The 23,917-nt window shown below is 52.9% G+C and overlaps 2 protein-coding genes across 8 annotated transcripts in view; one reads left to right on the forward strand and one right to left on the reverse strand.

Annotated features, from left to right (window-relative positions):
* Positions 1–9,497, forward strand: part of OPA3 (outer mitochondrial membrane lipid metabolism regulator OPA3) — a 67,968-nt gene extending 58,471 nt beyond the window's left edge. The window contains exons 2-3 of one of the 2 annotated variants that reach the window (XM_059906114.1): positions 8,161–8,492; positions 9,254–9,497. In XM_059906114.1, coding sequence (XP_059762097.1) covers positions 8,161–8,492; positions 9,254–9,472 — 551 coding nt within the window. In that variant the 3' untranslated portion in view covers positions 9,473–9,497. Of the gene's footprint in view, positions 1–8,160 lie in introns of both variants that reach the window. The other variant, XM_059906116.1, reaches the window with a different exon arrangement.
* Positions 9,498–10,007: 510 nt separating this feature from the next.
* On the reverse strand, positions 10,008–23,028 carry VASP (vasodilator stimulated phosphoprotein). Of its 6 annotated transcripts, none has more exons than XM_059906111.1 (13): positions 22,685–23,027; positions 15,725–15,896; positions 15,486–15,651; positions 14,392–14,485; positions 13,844–13,893; positions 13,483–13,724; positions 13,237–13,334; positions 12,654–12,705; positions 12,072–12,105; positions 11,809–11,854; positions 11,566–11,656; positions 10,975–11,032; positions 10,008–10,850 (listed from the first exon to the last, which is right to left on the reverse strand). In XM_059906111.1, the coding sequence occupies exons 1-13, from the start codon at positions 22,687–22,689 to the stop codon at positions 10,813–10,815; spliced, it is 1,146 nt and encodes a 381-aa protein (XP_059762094.1). In that variant the 5' UTR covers positions 22,690–23,027; the 3' UTR covers positions 10,008–10,812. The 6 variants fall into 6 exon arrangements, with proteins under 6 accessions (XP_059762094.1, XP_059762092.1, XP_059762093.1 ...); XM_059906109.1 differs by having other exon boundaries at positions 12,072–12,108; XM_059906110.1 differs by having other exon boundaries at positions 13,237–13,337.
* Positions 23,029–23,917: the final 889 nt, after the last annotated feature.

Consider the following 23,917-nt stretch of genomic DNA (forward strand, 5'->3'; position numbering starts at 1 on the left):
GGGATGGGGGAACCTGCATAAATCGTGATGGACCCAGCCTGGGGGGTCACGAAGGACTCCCAACAGGAGGAGGCATCTGAAAATTCAGGGTGGGTGTGGAGAGGAGTGAGTGTTGCAGGCAGAGGGAATAGCATATGCAAAGGCCCAGGGGTGGGAGAGAGCAGAGGGGTCTGGGCACTGAATGAACAGGTGGAAACTGCCAGAGCATCAGCCATGGGGTAGATCCCATTGGGCCTTGTGGCCATTCTAAGGAGTCAGGACTTTTTCTGTGAGCAAGTAGAGACCACTGCAGTAGGGTTTTCGTAAGGAGAGGGCTGTGGCTTCGGTGCATTTTTATTTTCTGGGACCATCACTCCGTGGGGAGCGTGGATTGAGAGGACGAGGCTGAACAAGTGCAGGCTGGGGAGCTGCAGGGGGCGCCGAGGAGCAGAGACTGGGATTCATCAGATCCGGTGACTAATCAGGTGAGGGGGCAAGGATCCAAGATAACAGTGCTCAGGTCCCACGAGTATTGTGTCTGTGCGTGTGCACGTGTGTAATTACACTAAATGTTTATTTGTATTCTCAGTTTAAAGAACAAAACATTCTCTAAGGCTTATCATCAAAAGCCGCAATTCCCAGCCCCACGCGCTACCCACTCTGTACCCTTTCTCCTGCCACAAACTCTTTCAGTCCTTTTTCTCTGTTTCTAAGTAGGTGCTTATCCTGCCTTATCTCGGATTTTTTTGTCAAAGCAGCTTTAAGTGAGGTATAAGCTTTAAGTGAGAGGTATAAGTGACACACAATACAATGCACGTATATAAAATGTATCATTTGATGGTTTAAATTTTTTTTTAATTTTATTCAAGTGCAGTTGATTTACAATATTTAAATATCTATTTTTTCTATATATAAAATACCTCTTTTATGTACAGTAGTGTGTGTTATTTGATGTTTTGACATACGTATGCACCCGTGAAACCACCACCACATTGAAGATAGTAGACACATCTCATCACTCCCCAGTCTCCTCAAGCCCCTCCCTCTGCCCCCTCCCCCCTCCCCCTGCCCCCTCCCCTCTCCCCTCACCCTGCCCCTCTTCCCTCTCCCCTCACCCTGCCCCCTCCCCTCTCCCCTCCCCCTGCCCCCCTCCCCTCTCCCCTCCCCCTGCCCCTCTCCCCTCCCCCTGCCCCCTCCCCTCTCCCCTCCCCCTGCCCCTCTTCCCTCTCCCCTCCCCCTGCCCCCCTCCCCTCTCCCCTCCCCCGCCCCTCTCCCCTCTCCCCTCCCCCTGCCCCCTCCCCTCTCCCCTCCCCCTGCCCCTCTTCCCTCTCCCCTCCCCCTGCCCCCCTCCCCTCTCCCCTCCCCCAAGCAACCACTGAGCAGCCTCCTCCGGCTGCAGATCACAAACGTCAGGTTGTACTCATAGAAAACAAACTATGGTTACCAAAGGGGAAAGGGGGGGAGGGATAAATTTGGAGTTTGGGATTAACAGATACCCACTACTATATATAAAATAGATAAACAGCAAGGTCCTACTGTATAGCACAGGGAACTGTATTCAGTATCTTGTAATAACCTATAATGGAAAAGAATCTGAAAAAGATACGTATGTATAACTGAATCACTTTGCTGTACACCTGAAACTATCACAACATTGTAAATCAACTATACTTCAATTAAAAAAATTAAAAATTTCAAGTTACAGGGCCCATGGAGGAAGCAGGATCCTTCCTCCACAGTTGTTTTTCTTTGGCTTCTTGCAGTGAGGGTAGCTCAGGGGGTGGCAGGAGACGAGGCTGCGGCTGAGGGTGCCCCTTGTGTGGAGTTCCGCAGTTTTTTGTTTTTTGTTTTTTAATTGGTGTAAAATTCACATAACATAGAATTAACCATTTTATAGTGAATAATTAAGTGGCATTTGTACATTCACCACATTGTACAACCATCACCTCCATCTAATTCCAAAACATTTTCATGACCCCCAAAATAAGAGTTGGTACTCATTAAGTGGCTACTCCGCATCCGCTCCCCCTCCAACACCTGGCCACCAGCAATTTGATTTCTATCTCTATGGATTTGCCTGTTCTGGACATTTCTTATCAATGGAATCATACAATATGTGAACTTTTGTGTCTGGCTTCTTTCAACTTAGCATCATGTTTTCGAGGTTCATCCATGTTGCAGCAGGTATTAGTACTCCATTTCTTTTTATGGCTGGATAATATCCATCGTACGGATAGACCACAGTTTGTTTATCTGTACATCTGTCAATGAACATTTGGGTTGTTTCTCCTTTTGGCTGTTGTGAATAGTGCTGTGTGAAAATGGATGTAACTGGCAGTCATTTCTAGGCTTAGAGAATCTGTCTGGAGGGCAGTGGAGCATCTTGGAGGAGGGTGTGGGCTCTGACACTGAAATTCCTGGACTCAAGCCCTAGATCCACCTCATACTATTTGGATGAGCTGGAGTTCACCGTATGTCTTTGTGCTTGACAACAGAACTTCCTTTGTGGGATTATTACGACATCGAAACAGTTAATACATGTAAAACACTTAGGGAGGTGCCTAGCGCAGAGGAAATACTAGCAAAGCATTGAATTTTGTCCTCATCAGTGAACACTCTGCAATGCCAGCAACAGAAACCATCCTGGGCCAACGGAAGCAGAAAAAGAATATATTGGAAGGATATATTGGAGACCAAGGCTAGGAAAATCAGCAGGAATCTTGGAGGTCTGTAGTTCAGGACACCAATGTTGTCACTAAGAGACCCAAAATGTGTAATGGCACCTAGAACAGGGGGTTATCTCTTGCTTGTATAGCAGTTCTTGTAGGGGAGTCATGTGGCAAGGCAGCCCTCTTCCTCTGCTCAGTCATTCAAGGACCCAGGCTGATGCAGTCCCACCATCTTCAGCTTGTGCCTTTCAAGGTCACCCTGGGGGTCATGTCCACTCCAGCCAGAGGTCAGTAAAGAGCATGAAGGAGGAGAGCACAGGTTTTATGGACCAGGACTGGAAGTGGCACTCTATTCACTCCACCTCAATTCCCCTTGCGGGGACTTAATGCCCTGGCCACACCTAACCCCAAGGGGCACTGGGAAATGTAGTCCCTGGCTGGGCCAACACTTGGCAGCAAGGCGTCTACCCCAGGTTGCCATGAGCACGAGACACTGGTGGACTCCTGAGGTCAGAGGACTGCTAGCACCGTGGGTACCACCCCACATCCGCCCTTCACCTGCCATCCTGCCTCCTGCATGACTCCTAGGCACTCCTGGCGTCCTTGATACCTTGCTCAAGATTTCAGGTCCAGGGACTTCCCTGGTGGCACAGTGGTTAAGAAGCTGCCTGCCAATGCAGGGGACACGGGTTCGAGCCCTGGTCCAGGAAGATCCCACATGCCGTGGAGCAACTAAGCCCTTGCGCCACAGCTACTGAGCCTGCGCTCTAGAGCCCATGTGCCACAACTACTGAAGCCCACGCGCCTAGAGCCTGTGCTCCGCAACAAGAGAAGCCACCACAATGAGAAGCCCGCGCATTTGCACAGCAGCATTTGCCAGTTTCAGTGGGAGAGACTCTACTTTTTTCTTGTTTGTTTGTTTAAACAGCTTTATTGAGGTATAATCTACATGCCATAAAATTCACCTGTCTTGAGTGGACAGTTTATTTTTAGTAAATTTACGTAGTCGTGCAACTGTTACCACAGTCATTTTAGAACATTTCCATCACTGAAAAGATCCCTCAAGTCCATTAGCAGTCACTCCCCATTCTCCCCTCCCCCAGCCCCTGGCAAACACTAATCTGCTTTCTGTCTCTATGAATTTACCTATTCTGGACATTTCATATAAAAGAATCATACACTACGTGGCCTTCTGTGTCTGGCTTCCTTCACTGCGCATAATGTTTTCAAGATTCATCCCTGTCGTAACATGTATCAGTACTTTATTCCTTTTTATGTATTAATAATACTCCACTGTATAAATATACCAGATTTTGTTATCCATTCACAAATTGATGGACTTTGGGGTTGTTTCCACCTTTTGGCTGTTGTGAATAACGCTGATGTGGACATGTGTGCAACTGGCCGTTGTTTTGAATACAGTTTTTCTACTGGGTGTGAAATGGAATCTCACTGTGGTTTTGATTGGTATTTCTCTGCTGACTTTTTTTTTTTTTTGGCTGGGCCATGTGGCTTGTGGGGATCTTAGTTCCCCGACCAAGGATTGAACCGGGGCCCCCTGCAGTGGAAGCACCGAGTCCTAACTACTGGACCGCCAGGGAATTCCCAGCTATTGTTGAGTTTTAAGAGCTCTTTATATGTTCTGGAACAAGTCCTTTATCAGATATATGATTTGCAAATATTTTCTCCTAGTCTGTGGCTTTCCTTCTCACTTTCTCAATCTTATAAAATTCCTTTTTATTTAATAACTTTTTTTGAGGTATGACTTACATGCAATAAACTGTACTTATTTTAAGGGTTCACGTTGATGGGTTTTATCACAGGTATTTGCCATGAAACCACCACCATAGTTAAAAATATTTCCTTCACCCCCCAAATTTCCTTGTGTTCCTTTGCAGTCCATCTCTCCATCTATACCTGACCTCAGGGAAGCACTGACCTGATTTCTATCACTGTGCATTCATCAAAATCCTTTTTTTTCCAAATGGCCAAGAAATATAATTGTTATTCTTTTTGAACTAATTTTTTACTTTTAATTGTGAAATATTGCAGACATAGAGAAAATACTATAACACCCATGTACCTACCACTTAGAATTAATAGATATTAACATTTTGCCCTACTTGCTTTGAGTTTTTTTCCCTTTTCTAGGGACTAAAGCTAAAAAGCCTCACCCCGTTCTCACTCGTTCCTCCTTCATCTGTCCTGAAGTTGCTGAGTATTATTCCATGTGAGACTTTATACTTTTCCTGAATATATATGTGTGTCCATAGTGCACGTTCTTGTTTCTATCACGCTGTTTGTATCTTTTGGACCTTGTATTTCTTCTCGTTATGTTTGGGAGATTTTTCTGTGTTGAAATACATAAAGCTCATTCATTCTTTTAATTTTTTTCCTTTGTAAATCATGAGATTTATTAGTAGTAAAGTATTTCAGAAGTGTTGGTAAGTTGGCAAAAGCATGCCTGGGGATATAAGACACTGCTAGGGAAGGAAACATGAGTAATTTCACCATTTTTGCTTTGTTTTGTTTTAACTACTGTGCTTGGCAAGCATAGCTTCATTTGTAGATTGTGACATAAAATCCTCCTCAATTTCAGGCTGAGATTCCCTTTTGAGCCTTTACCTTTAAGAAACTGTCTAGATTTATGGAGGTAATTGACATATGGAATTTGAATACTTTTTAAAATTGTGGTTAAAATCATATAATAAAATTGTATTATAAAAGACTCTCTTAACTGCTCATCAAATTTTGTTTTTTAAACAAAAAGGAATGTGGGGAATTCCCTGGCCGTCCATTGGTTTAGCCTCCGCACTTCCACTGCAGGGGGCATGGGTTCGATCCCCGGTTGGGGAACTAAGATCCCGCAGGCCCTGCAGTGCAGCCAAAAAATATATATAAATTTTAAAATATTTAAAAATTTAAAAAAAAGAAAGGAATGTTCTGTCATCGTGTCTTTGAGTCGCTTTAACACAGGCCATAGTCGTGCCCGTCCCCCTCCCATTTTGAGTGGGGACCTGGACTTTCTCAGTCCTGGATTCTGAATCCATTTTGCCTTCTAACAGACCCTCAGGGAGAATAGAGAGTTCAAGGTTCCATCACGACCCTGCTTCCTGCACCCAGGCAGGAGCCTGGGGGACATCATAAGACTGGGGTTCCTTTTGGGAGGGGCCAGTGTAGTTTCCCAACAGGAAGAGGGTTAAATAGGCAGTCAAGACACCTTGAAGTTAGATGTCTCAGGCTCATCTGACAGGTGGCCAAGGCCAAGTCTGGCTGCCCATGGGCAACAGGGAGGAAACAGACTGACCAAGGGCATGGCACCGGACAGTGGCATTTCTCTGGGCCTCACCAGATGCTGCAAGTGAAACTCACTTGGAAGAGATCAGGAAGGTGGCTGGACAACTCTCGTTCATTTGGGTCATGAAAACTTTTTTTTTTTTTTTTTTTTTTTGGCTGCGTTGGGTCTTTGTTGCTGCGCGCGGGCTTTCTCTAGTTGCGGCGAGCAGGGGGTATTCTTTGTTGCAGTGCGTGGGCTTCTCGTGGTGGCTTCTTTTGTTGCAGAGCATGGGCTCTAGGGTGCAGGCTCAGTAGTTGTGGCGCTCGGGCTTAGTTCCTGCACGGCATGTGGGATCTTCCCGGACCAGGGCTCGAACCCATGTGCCCTGCGTTGGCAGGCGGATGCTTAACCACTGCGCCACCAGGAAAGCCCTGGGTTATGAAAACTTTTAACTGGATTACAATATACCTAAAGCAAAGTGTACGCATCCTAAGTGTATAGTTTGATAAACTCACAGAAAGAACAGGAAACAGAATATAACCAGCCCCCCAGAAACCCTACCATGCCCCCCTTCCAGTCACTATGCCCCCCAAGGGTAACCACCATCCTGACTTGTAACTCCGTGGATTGAGTTTGCCTCTTTGGGGACTTTATATAAATGGAATCACACAGCATGTATGCTTGTGTGGCCTCTTTCACTCAACATTGTCTGTGAGATTTATTCAGCTTTTTGTATGTCGTTGTGGTTCATTTGTTCTCATTGCTGTTGAATGTTTCACTGTGTGCATTCTGTTTTACCAATCCTTCTACGGGTGGGCATTTGGGTGGTCTAGAGTCTTTTATTCATAGCACTGAGGTGAACATGCAGGGACATGTCTTTCAGAGAACATGTGACAGGTTTCTGTGGGTGTCCACCCAGGAGCGGAATTGCTGGCTCATAGAGCATTGAATGCTAAATTTAGGAGTCGCTGCCAACCAGCTGCCAGAGTGGGTGTCCTCAATTACCTCCTCCGAGTCTGAGTGTGATACATCTTTGGCAGCACTTAGGATGTGTGGGTTTTTCATTTCAGCCATTCTGGTGTGTGTGTAGTGCTTTCTCTTTGTGATTTTAATTAATATTTTCCTGACATGTAATGGAGGTCAGCATCTTTTCACATGTCTAGTGGCCATTTAGATTTTATCCTCTTAGGTGATTCAAGTCCTTCTCTATTGGCTGGTCTGCCAATAGAAGTGGTTAACCTCTTAGTGGTTAGGATTCCAGGCTTTTGATGCTGTGGCCGGGGTTCAATCCCTGGTGTGGGAATTGAGATCCCACAAGCCGCGCCGTGCAGCCCCCCCAAAAAATAGTCCTCCTATTCCTTTGAGGAATAGGAGAACTAAAGCTGGAGGTGGAAAAATGGACTTCTGTCTTGCAATTTACCCCCTTCCATGTAGTCTAAATGATCCCCCCCATGTGCATGTTATTCTTCTAACTTAAAGGAAGAAAACCTAATTAGGTCAGCCTGGTTGTTGTGGAGGATGGTTGGAAGGGGTCAAGTATAAATGTTTTCAGAAATTCATCCCTTAATGAGCCCAAGGAACCTTATTTTTCCCATTAATTCGTGTATCAGTGGATGAATATTATTACTGCAGTGAATCAGGTTTCAACATCAACTCTAGGCTTATGTTGCATTTACAAGTGATCACAATGCTGATAATCCTTGTTCACATGAGTAAGTGATTAGATAAGGAAGGAGTTGGCGTTAGAGCAGGCGCTCCAGCCCTGAGCTCCGTCCAAAGCCCCAAACCCCACAGTGGACACACGTCAGGACAGAGCGCAGCACCGTCGGCTCCACCTTCGGGGGGAGGGAAGGAGCCTGGCAGGTGGGTTGTGGGAGGGGCAGAAGGAGCAAGCTTTACACCCGCCCTGGACTTTTGACCGCTCCCACCCCTTCCTAGAGATGGCGGCCCCCACTCTGGACCTCCCCTCCAGGGCAGCAATTCTCATCCCCAGCCGATCACCAGAATCTTCTGGACGTTTTCAAAAGATGCCCTCAGGGCCACCCCTGGCCAGATAACTAACTGGGCATTCCGCGTGCGAGGCCCGGCGCGGGTCTTGGTTAAGGGGCCCATTCCCCGCTGGCGCCCGCTATTCTGGCTGCCGTGTCGCCATTGCTCCGACCCGGACACCGAGGCGTCGAGGGGCGGGCCTTGCATTCCCCAGCAAAGATCCCTGACCCCTGTCTTCCCCCGCAGTGTACCACTGGGCCGAGATGCGAGCCAAGATGCGTCTCATGGGCTTCAACGCTGAAGCCGTCAAGCCGCTGAACGAGGAGGCGGCCGCCGAGCTGGGCGCCGAGCTGCTGGGCGAGGCCACCGTCTTCGTCGTGACCTGCAGCTGCCTGGTGCTGGAGTACTGGCGCCACCAGGCGTATCAGCGTCGCAAGGAGGGGGAGCAGCGCGCCGCCTGGGTCACGATGCGGGACGAGGTGGGCCGCCTGGCGCTGGCGCTGGAGGCCCTGAAGGCGCAGGTGCAGGCGGCGCCGCCGCGGGGCGCCCTGGAGGAGCTGCAGGCGCAGATGCAAGAGGTGCGCGCCCAGCTCTGCGCCCCGGACCCGCCGCCCGCGCCCCAGGCAGAGCCCACGCCCGAGGAGTAGGAGGCCGCAGGGCCCTGGTCTCAGACGTGACTGATGCTTGGGCTGCCATGTCTGTGCCCACTGTCCCTTCCTGAACCGGCCCAGCTAATACCACCAGGTCCCTTTAGGGGCAGAAGGGATCCTGGACTGGGGCTGATCCAACCAGGCTTCTGGTCACCTCCCTACTCACCTGTCCAGTGAGGGGTACCTTCCACTGGGACACCCCCATCCACCGGTGGAACGTTCCACCCCGACCCCCACCCCCGCTCTCCCCCCCCCCCCCCACCGCATCCACTGGTTTAGCACTTTGGAATGGAAAAGCAGTGTCTTCCACTGGACCCCGCCCACCCACCAATAGGAGGGCCAGCAGGGCACATGGACCATCTAATTTTGTCACTCACACCTCCAACTTACCTGAGGAGTGGTCCTTTCCCTGGGACCCTCGTCCATTACACCAGGACACCTCTTCCCACTTCTTCACTGGTACCGACATTGTAGTGAAAATATAGAAACCTCTGATGGACTTCCCCACCCCTTGACCTTCCATCTACCTCACTCAGGGGGGCAGGGAGTAGGATGGATCTTGGTGTGCATTAGCTCCAGTGAGTCACCCTGTGGCTCCTCTCGTCCACCACTGGTGCCTTGACTGGGGTCCTCCCCTCTTTAAGTGGATCATTCCAACAGATCCTCTCTCCACCCTTTCCTCCATCCAGATCTCCTCTTCAGAGTACTCAGGGATTCCCCCTTACTTCTTGCCTTTGAACTGGACACCCAGTGTCCACCCCAGTCCTTCACGCAAAGGCTTCCTCCAGTGGGACCACCTGCCCCTCAGCCCTGAAGTTCACCACCTCCAACCAAATGGAATAATTCCACCAGGTAGTGTTAAGTGTTACCTACCTCGCCTACCCGCTGCCAACCCATTGAACCATTAAAGGGGATGTGTTATGAGCTCTGTTATTTCTGAATTCTATTTTTTTTAGACTGTAAATGTATAATTTAAGGAGCTCTGGGGGAACGTCATTTTGAGAATGTGTCTGAGAACCAGGATGTACATCTGCAAAATGGGTGGCAGGCTCACTAAAATTAGAAGCTGGGAGGGTTCTGGTGGGAAGGGGCCAGTGTCATCCTTTGAGCCCTTTCCCAGATGGGGAAACTGAGGCCCAGGGGAAGCAAAGGGTCTTGTCCAAGGGCACACGGTCAATGAGGGACTGCCCCTGGCTTTCTCTAGGGTGGTGAAGTGGTTGGGGCAGGGTGGAAAGGAGTGAGGAAGCTGCCTGGTGAGGGGCACAGAGAGGAAGGGAGGCAGGAAGGCCGAGAGGGGCCAGAGGCCACCCTAGCTGCAGGAGTCTGAGGGCAGGTTCGGGTGGGAAGAAGGAAGGTGAGGGGAAGGCAGATTACTGGCGGAGGGAGGGACACGCCCCCATCCTCGTGAGAGCAGCCCTTCAAATCACTCCAGAAATCTTAGCATTTATAAAAACTGGCAGATTTATTCCACAGGGGCCCATTTTCAAGAAGCTAAAGGTGAAGGTGGGAGAGGGGAGGTTTCCTCCCCTTTTCCTTTCCCCCTCATCTTTTTTTCCCCAGGGGTAAAAATGGCCTGGACCCCAAAACCTACCGAAATAAAAAACCAAAAAACTGAGGTTCCAAAAAGTTACAGCATCTTAATTCCTCATAGAAAAGGGGAAGGAGCCAGAGGGAAGGGAGGTCCCTGGGGTGGGGGGAGGTGCCCCCAGCCTGATGGGACAACCCCCCTTAAATAGCTGTCCCAAGTGGGACAAGCCAGGGGCACAGCATTTAAAAACTCCCCACATCCCATTTTATCAAAACCAAAGAGAAAAAACATTTCCTCCCCCCAAAACCTAAATATATATATATACTTTTTTTTCTTAAAAAACAAAACTTCAAAGGCATTAAGCGTTAAAGTGAATCTAGAACAAGGGAATGTGAAATTCCCTCCTTCCTTCCCCCTTACTGTGGGGTTAATTGGTACATCCCCAGCAGAGGAACCAGCCCCAAGGGGATGGCATAGGGGAAGGACCAAAGGGAGCAAAGGGTGGGGGCCTCCCCAGCCAATCAGCAGCCAGTATGGGTGTGGGCATGGTGCCAGGGAAGCCACACCCCCTTGGGATTTTCCAAGTGAGATAGGGAGTGGGGAAGACGCATTCCTGTGTAGTCTTCAGCCAATTCCAAGTCAAGTCGAGGCAGGGAAAGCAGGGTGACAGGCGGAGGGCGTGTGCGGAAAGGAGAAACTGGATCTTCTGGGGCCCTGTGGTCAGGGGGAACCCCGCTTCCTCAGCTCCTGGACAAAGGCTGGAAGGAAACTGGGCAGAGGTCAGGGGCAGAGCTTCTTCCCCCTTCCCTTCCAAAACAGGGCTTTCCAAGGGACATGATACCTCCAAAATAAATAAATGTTTAAAATAAAAAACAACCTCACCTTCAATTATTTCCTCTTTCACTTTCTGCAGTTCCTTCCTCACCTCTTCCAGAAGCTCCTGAAAATAATGGGGTACCAATCAGGAAGGGTACTTGGACTTGCAAAAGTGAATCCCCCCTTTCTTAATGACTGAGGGGCCAGAGGAAGGAGGTTCAAGACCCCTATTACACACACATCATGACATCACTGGCAAGGCCACAAAGTGAGAATTCTAGGGGAGAATTCTGGATCCTTGGAGCCAGAAGGAAAGTACTGGAGAACATCCAGTACCAAGGCTGGCAAATACATTCCAGTCTCCTGCCACCTCCAATTGGTGATAAATGTCTGGGGTCAGTGTACTGAAAAGGATTCTGGGTACTCAACAGGAGTGAGTCCAGTGATAAGATTAGTAAGGTCTGTCACGGGCATTGGATAAGGTGGTTATGGTGTCTGTGTCATCCCTGACATGATCCAATCTCTCCATTTCTCAGACTGGAAAACTGAGGTTCCCAAGGCCTTTTCTAGAATCACATGGCAGGTCAGTGGCAGAGTCTGGACCCAGATCTCCTTTCTATCCCCCGGACCTCACTCCCAGTCCTTTCCCCAAGCTACCTGTTTCACCCTCTCCAGGTCCGACTCATCACTGGAGCTGGGCGTAGAGGGTTGGGCCTCGGAAGTGGTCACTGAAGAAGATGACTTCATCCTGGGAGAGTTGGTGTGGTTTGGGGCGGAAATGAGGTTAGAGAGAGGGTCTGCCTCCCCTGCCTCCCATTCCAGGGTCACACTGTGTTCCTCCCTACAAATTTGGCAAATTCAACTATTTTGGGGGGTGGGGCCCCAGTATTGATGGCCCACCTTGGCAAGGTTGTGCTGTTCTTCTCCCAGGGTCTCCGCACAGATTCTGGGGGACAGGCAATAAATCAAAAAGATCAGGGACAAGGAATGCCCTGCCTCAATCTTTCTCCCCGAGCCTCATCAGCCCCTGTTCAAAGAACCATCTCAGGAGACTACAATCCCCAGCATTGTTTGTACAGACTCTCCCATCAAGGTGTGTTATATGTGAGAAGCGGGCATCCTGGGACTTGTAGTTCCTGTGACTAGACTGGGCTCTCACTCACCACTGTGGGCTGGGACTCTGGCCTCTGGCTCCTCCTGCTGGTGGGAAATAAAACTGTCATGAGCCAGGGGCTTCCCCTGGTGGCGCAGTGGTTAAGAATCCACCTGCCAATGCAGGGGACACGGGGTTTGAGCCCTGGTCTGGGAAGATCCCACGTGCCACGGAGCAACTAAGCCCGTGTGCCACAACTACTGAGCCTGCGCTCTAGAGCCCGCGAGCCACAGCTACTGAGCCCATGAGCCACAACTACTGAAGCCCGCGCGCCTAGAGCCCATGCTCCGCAACAAGAGAAGCCACGGCAATGAGAAGCCCGCGCACCGCAACCAAGAGTAGCCCCCGCTCAGCACAACTAGAGAAAGCCCGCGTGCATCAACGAAGACCCAACGCAGCCACAAACAAATAAATTAAAAAAAAAAAGAAACTGTCATGAGCCAGCCCCCCCCTCCCCCCCGGCGCCGCACCTCTGCTCATTTTCCTCCTCCACCTTCAAACCTAGCCCATCCCTATCACAGCCCCCTCCCCAATATTCCTACCCAAACGGTACATCCTAAGGGGTATATGGCAGGAAGAGCCCCTGACTCACATTGGCAGATTCATCCTTGGCGGTTTTCTCCCCAACTTGTGTGGCTTTCCTTCTGTAAGAGAGAAACGCAAAAAAACAGATGGCTTCAGCCCTCCCTCAGCCACTCAACAATTCCCTTCCCCAGAGCTCTCGAAAGGTGGATTCTAGCGTGCAGACTTCTGGAATTTGTCAAGGCTAAGAAAATTTTAGTTTTAGAAGTTAAAGAGAGTGCCGCTCCCGAACTGGGGTGGGGTGGGGCTTTCCGATTCCCACGTTTGGGAGTCACAAAATTCCAAGGGCGGAGTTCCCAGGTTCTGAGGCAGGATCTCCTAAGGTCCTAGAATTCTGGGGTTTAGAACATTCCAGAGGCTACCTGGGTGGTTGCAAACCTCAGCCATCTCAGGAGAATGCAATCCCCATCATTATATCCCAAACCTGGCTATCAAAGGGCGAACTTTCACCCAAAGAAATCAACTAACTGGGAATCTGAGCCCTCCCCCCACCCGGCCCTACTGAACAGGAATCTCCAGGTGATAACTGCTGGTCTGAGGGGTGTGCTCCAAGGGCTTTCTGCGGCTGTTGAGGGCTCCAGGCTCAGGCTCACCTCCGGGCCAGCATGGCATTCATCTCTTCCATGAGCCCCCCGCCCGTGCTTCGACTGCTCTCAACTTTGGGGGCCAAGGGCCCCCCAGAGGCCTCCTCCTGCTGGAGAAATTACAAAGAGGTGGGGGCTTTATGGGCGGGCCTCCTGGCCTTCCAGCCCTCCTGTGAGGCTCCCGGGCAACTCTGGCCTCATCCCATTATAATATCAGGCCCCGTCACCCCACACCCGCCATGCCTGCCCCCTCACCTTGCTGACTTTCCTGAGTTTGGCTCCGGCAATGGCTGCGGCCAGGCCGGGGGCCCCGGTCCCTCCACCACTGGGGCCTTGTGCTGTGGGGAGAGGGGGTGCAGGGGGTGGGCCTCCCCCTGCTCCATGCCCTGCAGCCGAGATCCCCGAGGAGGAGAGACCAGGGGGTGGGGGGGGACCCGGAGGAGGGGGAGGTCCTGGAGGCGGGGGTGGTCCCCCAGCTGGGGGAGCAGGTGGGCCTCCTGTAAGAAACACGAAAAAAGAGGGGTGCTGAGAGAGAAGCCTTATTCTCTGTTGTCCGGCTGGCCCACCCCCTCCTCTGGGGTGTTCACCCGACCCCCGAGGCCATTCGAGCAATCACCTGCGTTGGAGACCCTGCGCTCCCGCTCCATGAGCTCTGACTGCTGCTGCCTGGGGAGGGAAGGCGAGCTGCCATCACTCAGAGCCCCAGGATGGCCAGCAACTTCCCGGATCGCCCCTCAGAGGTCTCCGGCAAGGCTGGCTCCTAAGCCCCACTCATGTCCTCCATTCCCCAGGGGCCAGGAAAGGGTTGCAGGGGGAGGACAGGGACAGAGCGAGAGCAAGAGGCGAGCAATCTAGTCATCAGACTGTCAAGGACACCAGAATTACAAAACACCCAAGATCCTTTAGACAACGAAATTCTGGACTCTGGGAATCTGGGGGACCAGGATTTGAAGGGTCAGAAGGTTCTGCAGCTCTGGGTGTCAGGAGTTTTTCAAACTCCAGGAGGTGGGGGGGTTTCTGAAAGATGTCAATTTCTAGTCCCCTGGGAGTTGGAACATGCTGAAAACTGCAAGTTGGAGAGGTCTGAACGCTAGGAGTCAGGGGTTCTGGAACAACCTAGAACTCCGGCAGCAGTAAGTTTCCCCACGCAGGGACTGGCCCCACCTTTTCTGTTGCTCCATCTCCTCTGGGGAGGGGCCGTTCTGGACAGACCAAGTGGGAGGTGCTGTAGGCGGCGGCGGGGGCGGAGGCCCGCCTCCTGGAAGGTGAGAGTAAAGGCTGCTGAGTCACCCCGGAAGCCAGCGCCACCCCTCAGCGCGTTCCCTGGGCTCTCCCGGGCCTCCCAGGGACTCTGCTGCGATGAGGGTCGGCACGAGCTTCCCCTGACTGAGCTGATGTGAGGTGGGTGCTGGGAGGATGCCCAGGTCACAGGCGGGACAGCAAAGGCCCAGAGAGGGGAGCCGCTTGCCCCAAGTCCTGTAGACACGAATTTGCAGGAACAAGACTTGAATTCAGGCCCACTCCAGCATCCAGGCTCTTAACGCACCTGAAGACCCAGGAAAGGCTGAGAGCCGCCTCCTCACCCCCCTCAGGCCTCTGGCTCCCATGCATTTTTCTGTGCCTCGGACAAGCGAACCTCTCCCCAGTGGCACTGAAGCCGCTCCAGGAAGCAAACACCTCCGCCATTTGGTGATTTGTGACCCCAGATGCATAGCCGTCACCTAGAGCCTTGCTCCTCAAAGTGTACTGTTTATGGACCGGTAGCCTTGGCGTCACCAGGGAGCTTGTTAGAAGTACAGAGACTCGGGCCCCGGCCAACCCAACTGAATCGGAATCTGCGTTTTTCCTAGATGATTCGGGGGCACATTCCAGTTTAAAAAATACCAACTGAAGGTTTTTTCTTAATATTGTTGCCTGAAAACTAACCGATGATGACATAAGTCAGTATAATGGTTACCTGGGGAAAGGGCACAAGGAACTTTCTGGAGGCTGGAAATATCTATATCTTGATCTGGGAGGTCACACAGGAGTGTGCATGTGTAAAAATTCCTGGAGCAAAATGTACTCTTAGGAACCGGGCGTTTTATATGTGGGTGCACTCGGGGCACACGGGAACCCACAAAATCCTCATAATAATTCTCCACAGTAGTAGTGAATTGGCCCCATTTTCAGATGAGTAAACTGAGGCCAAGTGGTAAAGTGGCGGCCCCAGGCCACACGGCAGGGCTCAGTGGTCCCCTCTGCCCGCTCTCTCTAACCTTCCAATGCCTCTAGGGCGCTGGCCATGCCGGCGGCAAACTGTGTTGCATCCTCCTTGCTGCCGAAGTTGAGGCCCCAGACCTGGCGGGCGTCACGCCACTGGTGGAAGTTGGGGGTGGCCTGGTTATACTTGACACCCCGGACGATGGCACAGTTGATGACCACCTGGCAGGGGGGGAAAAGTGGGTGAGGAGTGGTGGGGCGCAGCGGGCAGAGGGGGCAGGGACGGAAGCCTCACCTGCTGGTCTGGCTGCATCTTCCGGCCGACCACCCGGAAGGAGTTGGCAGTGGGGTTGTGATAGATCTGGACGCGGCTGAAGGCCTGGGGGCCCGTGCCAGCAGGCAGCCATCGCTTGTTGCTGTCATCATAGAGCATCACAGTGGCCCGGCTGGAGCAGACAACCGTCTCACTGCCCGGAGGGAGGAAAGGGGAGAGAGGCCAGTTAGCTGAGGGGAGCCTGGCACCCTTCCTCCAGGGGCCAGTCACCTTCTCCATCTGGGCGCCCCTGGGAGATTTGAAGACACAAAGACAGTGTGAGAGGAAGAAGGACCCATGGAGAGCAGAGGAAGACAGGCAGACGGGGAGAGAGGGCTGGGGACAGACCCTCAAAGAGACCCAGACAGGGAGACTGGGAGAGAAAAGACAGACGGGACAGAGAGACAGACAGACTGGGAGAGTCAGACAAAGACAAACAGGGGATGTGAGACAGACAAGGAAAGAGACAGACAGTCAGACGGGGAGAAAGAAGACAGGAAGAGGAAGAGTCAGACAGACTGGAAGAGACAAACATACAGACTGATGCAGAGAGAGAGCTGAGAAAGGAATCAGACTGACATAGCGGAGACAGAGTGAAAGACAGACAGACAGAGGAGTAGTGGGGGGAAACAGATGGAAAGGCAGGGAGCAGAGAAAGATACAGAAATGGAGATACAGGCAGATGGAGAAAGACAAAGAGATGGACAGAGAGACTGAGACAGTCAGAGAGACGCAGAGTGAGAGCTGGAGGAGGGGGCCCAGGAGAAGCGGATGGAAGGGGCGGGGCAGGAGCTCTGGGCAGTGCTGGGAACCAGCCCCTGCCTGGTGCCCTTGGAGCCTCAGTTTCCCCATCTCTGCTGGGGTGCTTGGAGCCCCCCCCTCCCCCAACCACCTCTCCCCACTCAGGAGGAAGAAGCTGAGGCTCAGGGAGGGGAAGGGTGAGGCTTGCAGCAAGTTGGGGCCCAATGCTAGATCCCAGGCTCTTCCACTTCCTGCTGACCACCCCATCCATCCGGCCCCCCTGGTGCCAACGGCCATCAGTGGACACTCCCTGCTCCATGTCAGGCAGGGACCCAGACAGCCCCGGCCCCACCCTCCAGGGCAGGAGAGCATCACAGTGGTCTGTCCTGTCCGCAGATAGTGATAATCCAAGACCAGGCCTGGGGATCAGAGACTTCCTGGAGGAGGTGACATCTGACTTAGCCTTGGGGAGAGGGGGTCAGTAAACTGGTTCAGGGTTCAGGATCTGATATCCACAGATGTAGGTTCAAATCCCCGCTGGGCCACCTACTCCATATGACTCAGGCAAGCAGCCTTCCCACATGAGAGAAGGCATCTTCCTTGCCTGCAGACTGGGGAAATGACAGACCCCACCTCCCCCAGGGCAGTGGGAGAAGTAGATGAGTCTGGACATGTAAAGTGCTTGGCATGGTGCCTGGCATGTACTGAGTGCTGAGTAACTGCCAGCATCCTTTCCACGGGCACCCTGAACAGGTACCACTGGGTCTCGGAGCCACATCCCTCCCACCCCCTACCAGTCCTTCTGGGGAGGTTCAATGCCCTCCTCCCCCAGTGGGGAAACTCAGGCTCCCAGACAGGAAGTGACTTGCCCAAGGTCACACACAAACCAGGGGGAAGCACTGGTCCCCACCCCCACCGGACTTTATCCTGAAAAGAGGAAGTTGGTGGTCAGAGGTTTCCGGGGAGAGAAATTATACCCCACAATGGCTCTGTCTCTACCAGGGCTGGGGGCTGGCGCATGACACTGACGCTGTAAAAGACAAGGCAGGGGAAGCCCCTCAACAGACCCAGATCCGGGTTCCGAGGCCAGGAAGCTGAGCCCCCAGACCCTCCCCCCAGGTTTACATAATTGGGGCACCTCCCTCTTATCAGGCACTTCAGCTGCTCAGATGCCCTAAGCCCTTTCCTCAGAGTCTCTCATTTTATTCTCACTGCAGCCCTTCTAGATGGGCTATTTCATCCTCATTCTGCAAGGACTGCAAACAGAGGCCCAGAAAGGTTGCGTGACTCGCCTGTGGTCACACAGCTAGTAAGTAAGCACAGCGAGGGTTTGAACCCAAGCCACCTGGCTCCCAAGTCCACAATCTTAACCACCGGGGACTGTGTGGGCCCTACCCAAACACCAGGTGCTGTTTCCAGACAAGTGCAGCCTCAGGGGCTCTTTCTGGCTTCCACTGCCCCTGGCAGGGCAGGGTTAAGGCCTCGCCCACACCTGCCACCCACACCCAGGGCAGACTCTGCCCAGGTGCCCGGGGCCTTCATTGCTACCCAACCCTGGCTGCACTTTGCTCTCCCAAGCGACCCTGCCCTGCTGAGTCTCTGGACTGGCCAGAGAGCTGGATGTCTGCAGAATGACCCCAGACTGGTCTTGTCCCTCTCCAGGCTGTGGTGTCCCCATTACAGCAAAAGGATCCTGTTAAAACACAAGTCAGATCGTGCCCCTCCTCTTCTTGGAAGCTCCCGTGGCAGCTCCCACAGAATTTTTATTCTGGCCAAGTTCTCTCCAGGGCCTTCGTGATCTGTGTGATCTCTGATCTCATCCCTTCCTTCCCCCCAGCTTGCTGTTCCAGCCCCACTGGCCTCCGTGCTGCTCCTTCAACGTGCCAGACACATTCCCACCGCAGGCTGGTGCTCTTGTTCTCCCTCATCCTGGATTTTCACCTCCTTCAGGTCGCCACTTAGTCGACACCTCTTCCAAGAAGGCCTCCCTGACTACACTATCTGGAAAAGCTCCTCTCCCTCTCATTGCATGTCCCACGTTTCATAGCACCTGATCCCTGCCTGACAGATCCCTGTCTCCCCTACCAAAAGGTCAGGACCATGAGGGCAGGGATTTTTGTCCTTTCTGTTTTGTCCTTTCTGCTGTGTCCTCAGAACCTAGAATCATGCCTAGGACATAGTAGGTATCCAAGAGTTGTTAAATTAGCCATCTGTAAAAAAGGAAAAGTTTTTAACAATGGCAGCTGACATTTATTGGTTAGCCTGTGTACCAGACACTGTTCTAGGTACTGAGCTGCAATTTCCACAGTGAACCTTGCAATGACCTCATGAGATGGACTCTGGTGCTCACCCTTTTTACAGATGAGGAACTGTGGCCACAGAAAGGTGAAGGCAGTTATCCCAGGTCACACAGCAAACAAGCAGAGGGGCTCATATTTGAACGCAAGTTCCCCCCCACCCCACCCCACCCCCAATGTTCTTAACCTCATTTAAAGATGAGAAAACAGCTAAGCTGATTTTTCTTTTTTTAAGGCAAGGTATAAAGTGGTGTGTATCAGAAGTTTTTTTTTTAAAAAAAGGTGGGGAGGATATAAATACCTCTGCACACAGAGTGGTGATATATGCAGAGGCTGTTTCTCAGGCGACTAACCATGGCTGCCTCTGAGGCACTGGGGACCTGGGGGCCTGAGGAGGCAGGCAGGAAGTGGACATTTTGTACCGTTTACCTTCTTGAATTGCTTGATTATGACTTTTTGTTTTGTTTTAACATGGGCTGGTATTACCTATAAAAAACTAATTCATTACTTAAGTTCACAGAATAAAACTATAAACCAGGCAAAAAGCTAGAACGGAAAAATCCCACAGCCAGGAAGCAGGGAGTGAGATGGAAATGGGGTCTGCCTAATTCCAGTGGTCTCTGGGGTCTCATACCCTCAATTTGACATGAGAGCCTTAATCCCCAACCAGCCCAGAACTCTCCCACAAGTCCTCCCATTCTGGAAAACTCTAGCATGTGGTAGATAAAAGAAGGTTCAAGTCACCCCCTCGCTGTGTGGCTTCCCGTCTCTGAACCTCAGTTTCCAGCCCTGGAAACCATAACTCACTGGGGTTTGATAAGGATTGAAAGAGATAAGAAAAGCCCTAAGCGCAGGACTTGGAATTTGGCAGAGGATCCATATGAGGGAGCTGAGAGGCAATATAGGAGAGAGAGAGCTTCTCATCACGGGAGGCAATCAAACGTAGTCACTCTGGTTTACTCAAACCTTCCATATTAGAGGCTTGCCCTTCCTTTCACCCCTTCATCCTATAGCCCCTTAAACTGCAAAACTTGTGATCCACCCCCCAAAGCCTCAGGTACACACAACCTTTCCAAACTACAAATCTTCTTTGAAGAAACCCTGGATAGAAACTCAGATGTAGGGTCTGCAGGGCTTGTATGGGTTCACTCTAGTCCTTCCTCCCTGACAGGCCTCAGTACCCCATAAGTGATTAGGAAGGTAACTGGATTCCTTTTTGTTTATCAGCATTATCTTAAGTGTTTGTACAGTGAAAGCACGTTACTTGTATTATTATTTTTTTTTTAAAGACCACTAAAAGTTTGATTTTCCTTTTTCTCTAATAGTATAATAGTCTGGAAAGAGGCCTGGGTTCAAATGCAGGCTTGCCCACTTCCAATCTGACTTTCATAGGCAATTTGCTTAATTTCTCTGTGCCTCAGTTTTCCCATCTGGGGAAGGGGGATGGTCCTAATAGTATCAATCTCTTAGAATTGCTGTGAGGATTAAATTGAATCAGGCACCTAGTACAGTGCCTGGCACAAAGTAGATGCTTGATCAAATGGTCTCTCATTATTTAAAAAAAAAATAAAAACAACAGTAATAATTACAATTATTGGAAGAGGAAAGAAATGAACCAAGTACTTCTTGAGTCCCTTCTGCCCTGAGATTCTCAGACCTCTGCCCCACTTCCCAGAATTCCAGCTCAGAGTCCCAGACACAGCAGACACTCAACAAATATTTGTCAAACTGGGAGAAAAGGAACTGTATCTTGTAATTTTCCATCTTAACATCCTCTCTTCCAACTGCCCCCAAGACTGTCCCCAGCCAAATCAGCCAGAAATCAGAGGATCCCAGCCCCCTCCCCTCCCTCAATACTGCTTAGGAATTTCTGAGGGATCTTGGGCCAGGCCTTTCTCTCTTTGAGCCTCAGTTTCCCCAGTTGCCCCCAGACAAGGCCATGGGTCTTTCTGAATCCTTCCTAGCTGTCCTGGGAGAAGGGGCACAGCCCAGTAAGTCGGGTGTGGTCATCAGAAGGGTAGACCCCTCGGGAGGTGGGAGTAACCCTCTGGTGGGACAGGCATCAACTCAACTTCTGCCCACCTCCCAGGAGGTGGGAGGTTTGGTCGTGGCCAGCAGTAGGGGGGCCTTGTGGGAGGGCCAGGGCCTCGGGGACTAGGGGCGGGGAGGCTGGCCCAGACGTTGCTCCTGCCCTTTTACGGTCTCAGTGAGTGAGGCAGCACTAACTCGGACATCCGCCATCCGCCTTCCACCGTGCCTGGGACCGGAAACGCGGCGGGGGGGGGGCGGGGGGAGGCAAGGGGCGGGGCTGGGGGGCAGTGGGAGAGGAGAGCCCCCCCAGGAAGAAGGTGAAGGAAGAGAGCCTGACTCCCGAAAACCGCCCCCTCTCCCGGTCAGACCCTGAAGGAATGTTGCTATAATGGGGGAAAGGATAGGCAGGAAGTCTTGTGGGTGTCTGTGGGTGCCCCCTTGCTCCAAATTTTCCAGCAATCCCTTTACAGCAGAAGGAACAAATGTGCGAGGGGGATTCTCTACTGACCGTAGAAAGGAATGCCACCCTATGTCAGAGGGCAGGGGTATGGGGAATGTGGGAAGATGTGGGCGCCAGGGGGTTAATCCCCAGCCGCCCCCAGGGGCCTCCCCCTCGAGCTGGGGGCTTTGGGGCAGGAAGTCCCTGAGAGAGTAGAGGAAGGGAGATAGTATTGTCAGGCTCAGGCCTCAAGGGAGAGATTATGGGGGGCCAGGGGAAAGGGAGAATAAGGGGGGGGGGGCTAGTCGGGTCCCCCAGCCGCACGGGCCCCGCCCTCAGGTGAGCCCAGGAGTTTTGAGGGAGGCCCGGGAAAGACAAAATCCCTGGATCCCTTCGACCCCCACCCCCCAGGATTAAATTCCTGGGAAGATAGCTGGAACTCTCTGGGAAGCCTGGGTCCCTGGGGGAGAAGGCTATGACCTTGAAGCTTTGCAACGCCCCCTCCTCCAACCGCACAACTCGGGACTGCTGGGGAAGGGGGGGTGGTGTTGAGAGAAGGGGGAGGCGCCGTGGTGGGGAAAGCAGCCGGCCCAGGGCGCTCTTTGCCGGCCCCTCCCCACACCAGCTGTCTCGACAGGTGAGTCAGGAAGACAAAGGCCCCCCTTCCCCCAGCTGCCGCGCCCCCTCCCTCCCCAGGGCCGCGCAGGTCGGGGAGAGGGGCCGCCCTTCTGGCCCGGGGCCGGGGAGCCGCCCTCAGCCCAGAGCGCTCGCTCGGTCCTAGGCACAGCCTGTTTTAAGCAAATTGTGGGTGGGGAGCGGCGGGGGAGGGGAGTCCCAGCCAGACCCTGGAGGCTGCGTCTGGGTCCGTGGATCAGTCCACACCAACCTCCTCCACAGGAGGATGAGCCCCCCCCGAATTTAGGGGGTTAAGTACCCCCGAAGTTAAGGAGCAAGGTCGCTCTTGGGAAGACTTTTTCCAGCGCCACGTAAAAGGGGACCCCGAAAACCAAAGTCTACGTCTCAATCTCTCTTCCAGGTCCCAGGGACCCCCAAACCGGCCCCCCACAATCCCTCTAGGGGCCGGGTTGAGATTTGGGGGGAGTCTGAGCCCTGCCTAAATCCTGGCCTCCCTGCGGGGAGTACTTGCCAACTTGAAGGTCCTCTGAAAAAGTCTTTTAAAAATTCGGGAGTCCTTGGAGCGCCCCCAAATCTAAGGGCTCCCGGGAGAACCTCACCGGCACTACGCGGAGCCTTGAGAGTCAAGGGGAAGTGGTCAATATTTGGAGCTCGTCCAAGGGGGCTCGGCCTCAAATGCGAGGCTCCCAGTGCCCGGTCCCCAAATACCAGCCCGGAGCAAGCTGGGGGGAGGGGGACAAAGGCGGGGCGGGAGCTCGCGCCGGGCGGGGAAGGGTCTGAAGGCAGTTCGAGGCTCACCTCATGGCTGCTCGGCGGGCGGGCGGAGCGCCCACGGGGTAGGTGCTCCCGGGGCGCCCCTGGCTTGAGGTTCAGGGGTTCAGGGCTGGCTCCAGGTTCTGCTCAGTCTCCCCCAGGGTCCCGCCCCATAGAGTCCGGCTTCCTGGGGGGAACGTGGACAGGGCCGGGGTGGGTCCTCGGGCGCCTCGTCTCTCGGGGGCTCTGATCGGGTGTCCCGGCAGCAGAAAGGGGGTGCGGCGTCCCCTCCCCGGCGCGCCTCCTCGGCCGGCGGCGGCTACAATGTTACTCTTACTACTGTACTTCTCTTCGCTACATTTCGTTCCAAAATTCCACTCCCCGCACCCATAATGCCCTGCGCCTTAAAGGGGCCGCGGACACCTCAAGGCGGTGAGGTTGGGGGGGGATGGAGGGCGCTTAAAAGGGCAACGCGGAACCTTAGACTTCCGCTATTTCCCTCTTCCCCAACGTTACTGCATGGCGATGCACTCTGGGGGTCACCCCCCCAAATTAGAAGGGAAGCTTGATGGAGGGGAAGGGATCCTTCCTTGATCCTTCGTTCTCTCCCACGATGGAAATTCTTAGGGGAGTAGCAATGGGGGCACAATTTCTTCTCACCCTCCCCATTGACTTCTCCATTTCTTTACATTCTACTCAGTTTCAGGGGCGAAGAGGACCTTCTGGTCAAGCATAGATTCTCTCAAATTTTGTCCCTTAAATCCTGCCTTCGGAGCCCTCAACGTCTCTCTCCACCAATTTATGAGGGATTCCTAAGGGGCGAACCCCCTCCCCCGCCGAAGAGCGGAATGGGTAGGGAGGGGGCCCACCCCTTTCACTGCCCCCCCCCTCGCCCGCCCTGGGAAGGTGAGGAGGAAGTGGGCCGAGGGGGCGCGGCTGGCCGCTGACTCACAGCCGCAGGGTGTGTGTGGGGCGAGGCGGGGGGGTGGGGGGCTATGGGGGGGGGTGTGCGGCGCTGGACCTCGGTGGGAATGGAGCTCCCGGTCCCTGTGTGAATAAGGCCCCTGGTCCCCTCTCCACGCACGCCCCGCCGTGACTCAGTTTCATCTGCGGAGGATGGTGGGATCATGCAGATATCCGAGGGAACGGAGGTGGGGGACCCTCCCTATGCCGGCTCCCGGGAGCCTCCTCCCACCACGCGCCAGATTCGGGCTGAGTCCCTACACCCTCCCAGACTTCCGCCACTGGTCCTGCAGACTCCGCCCTACGTGACGTAAC

The sequence above is a fragment of the Balaenoptera ricei genome, chromosome 19 (assembly GCF_028023285.1).
Source record: "Balaenoptera ricei isolate mBalRic1 chromosome 19, mBalRic1.hap2, whole genome shotgun sequence".
Taxonomy (NCBI): Eukaryota; Metazoa; Chordata; class Mammalia; order Artiodactyla; family Balaenopteridae; genus Balaenoptera; species Balaenoptera ricei.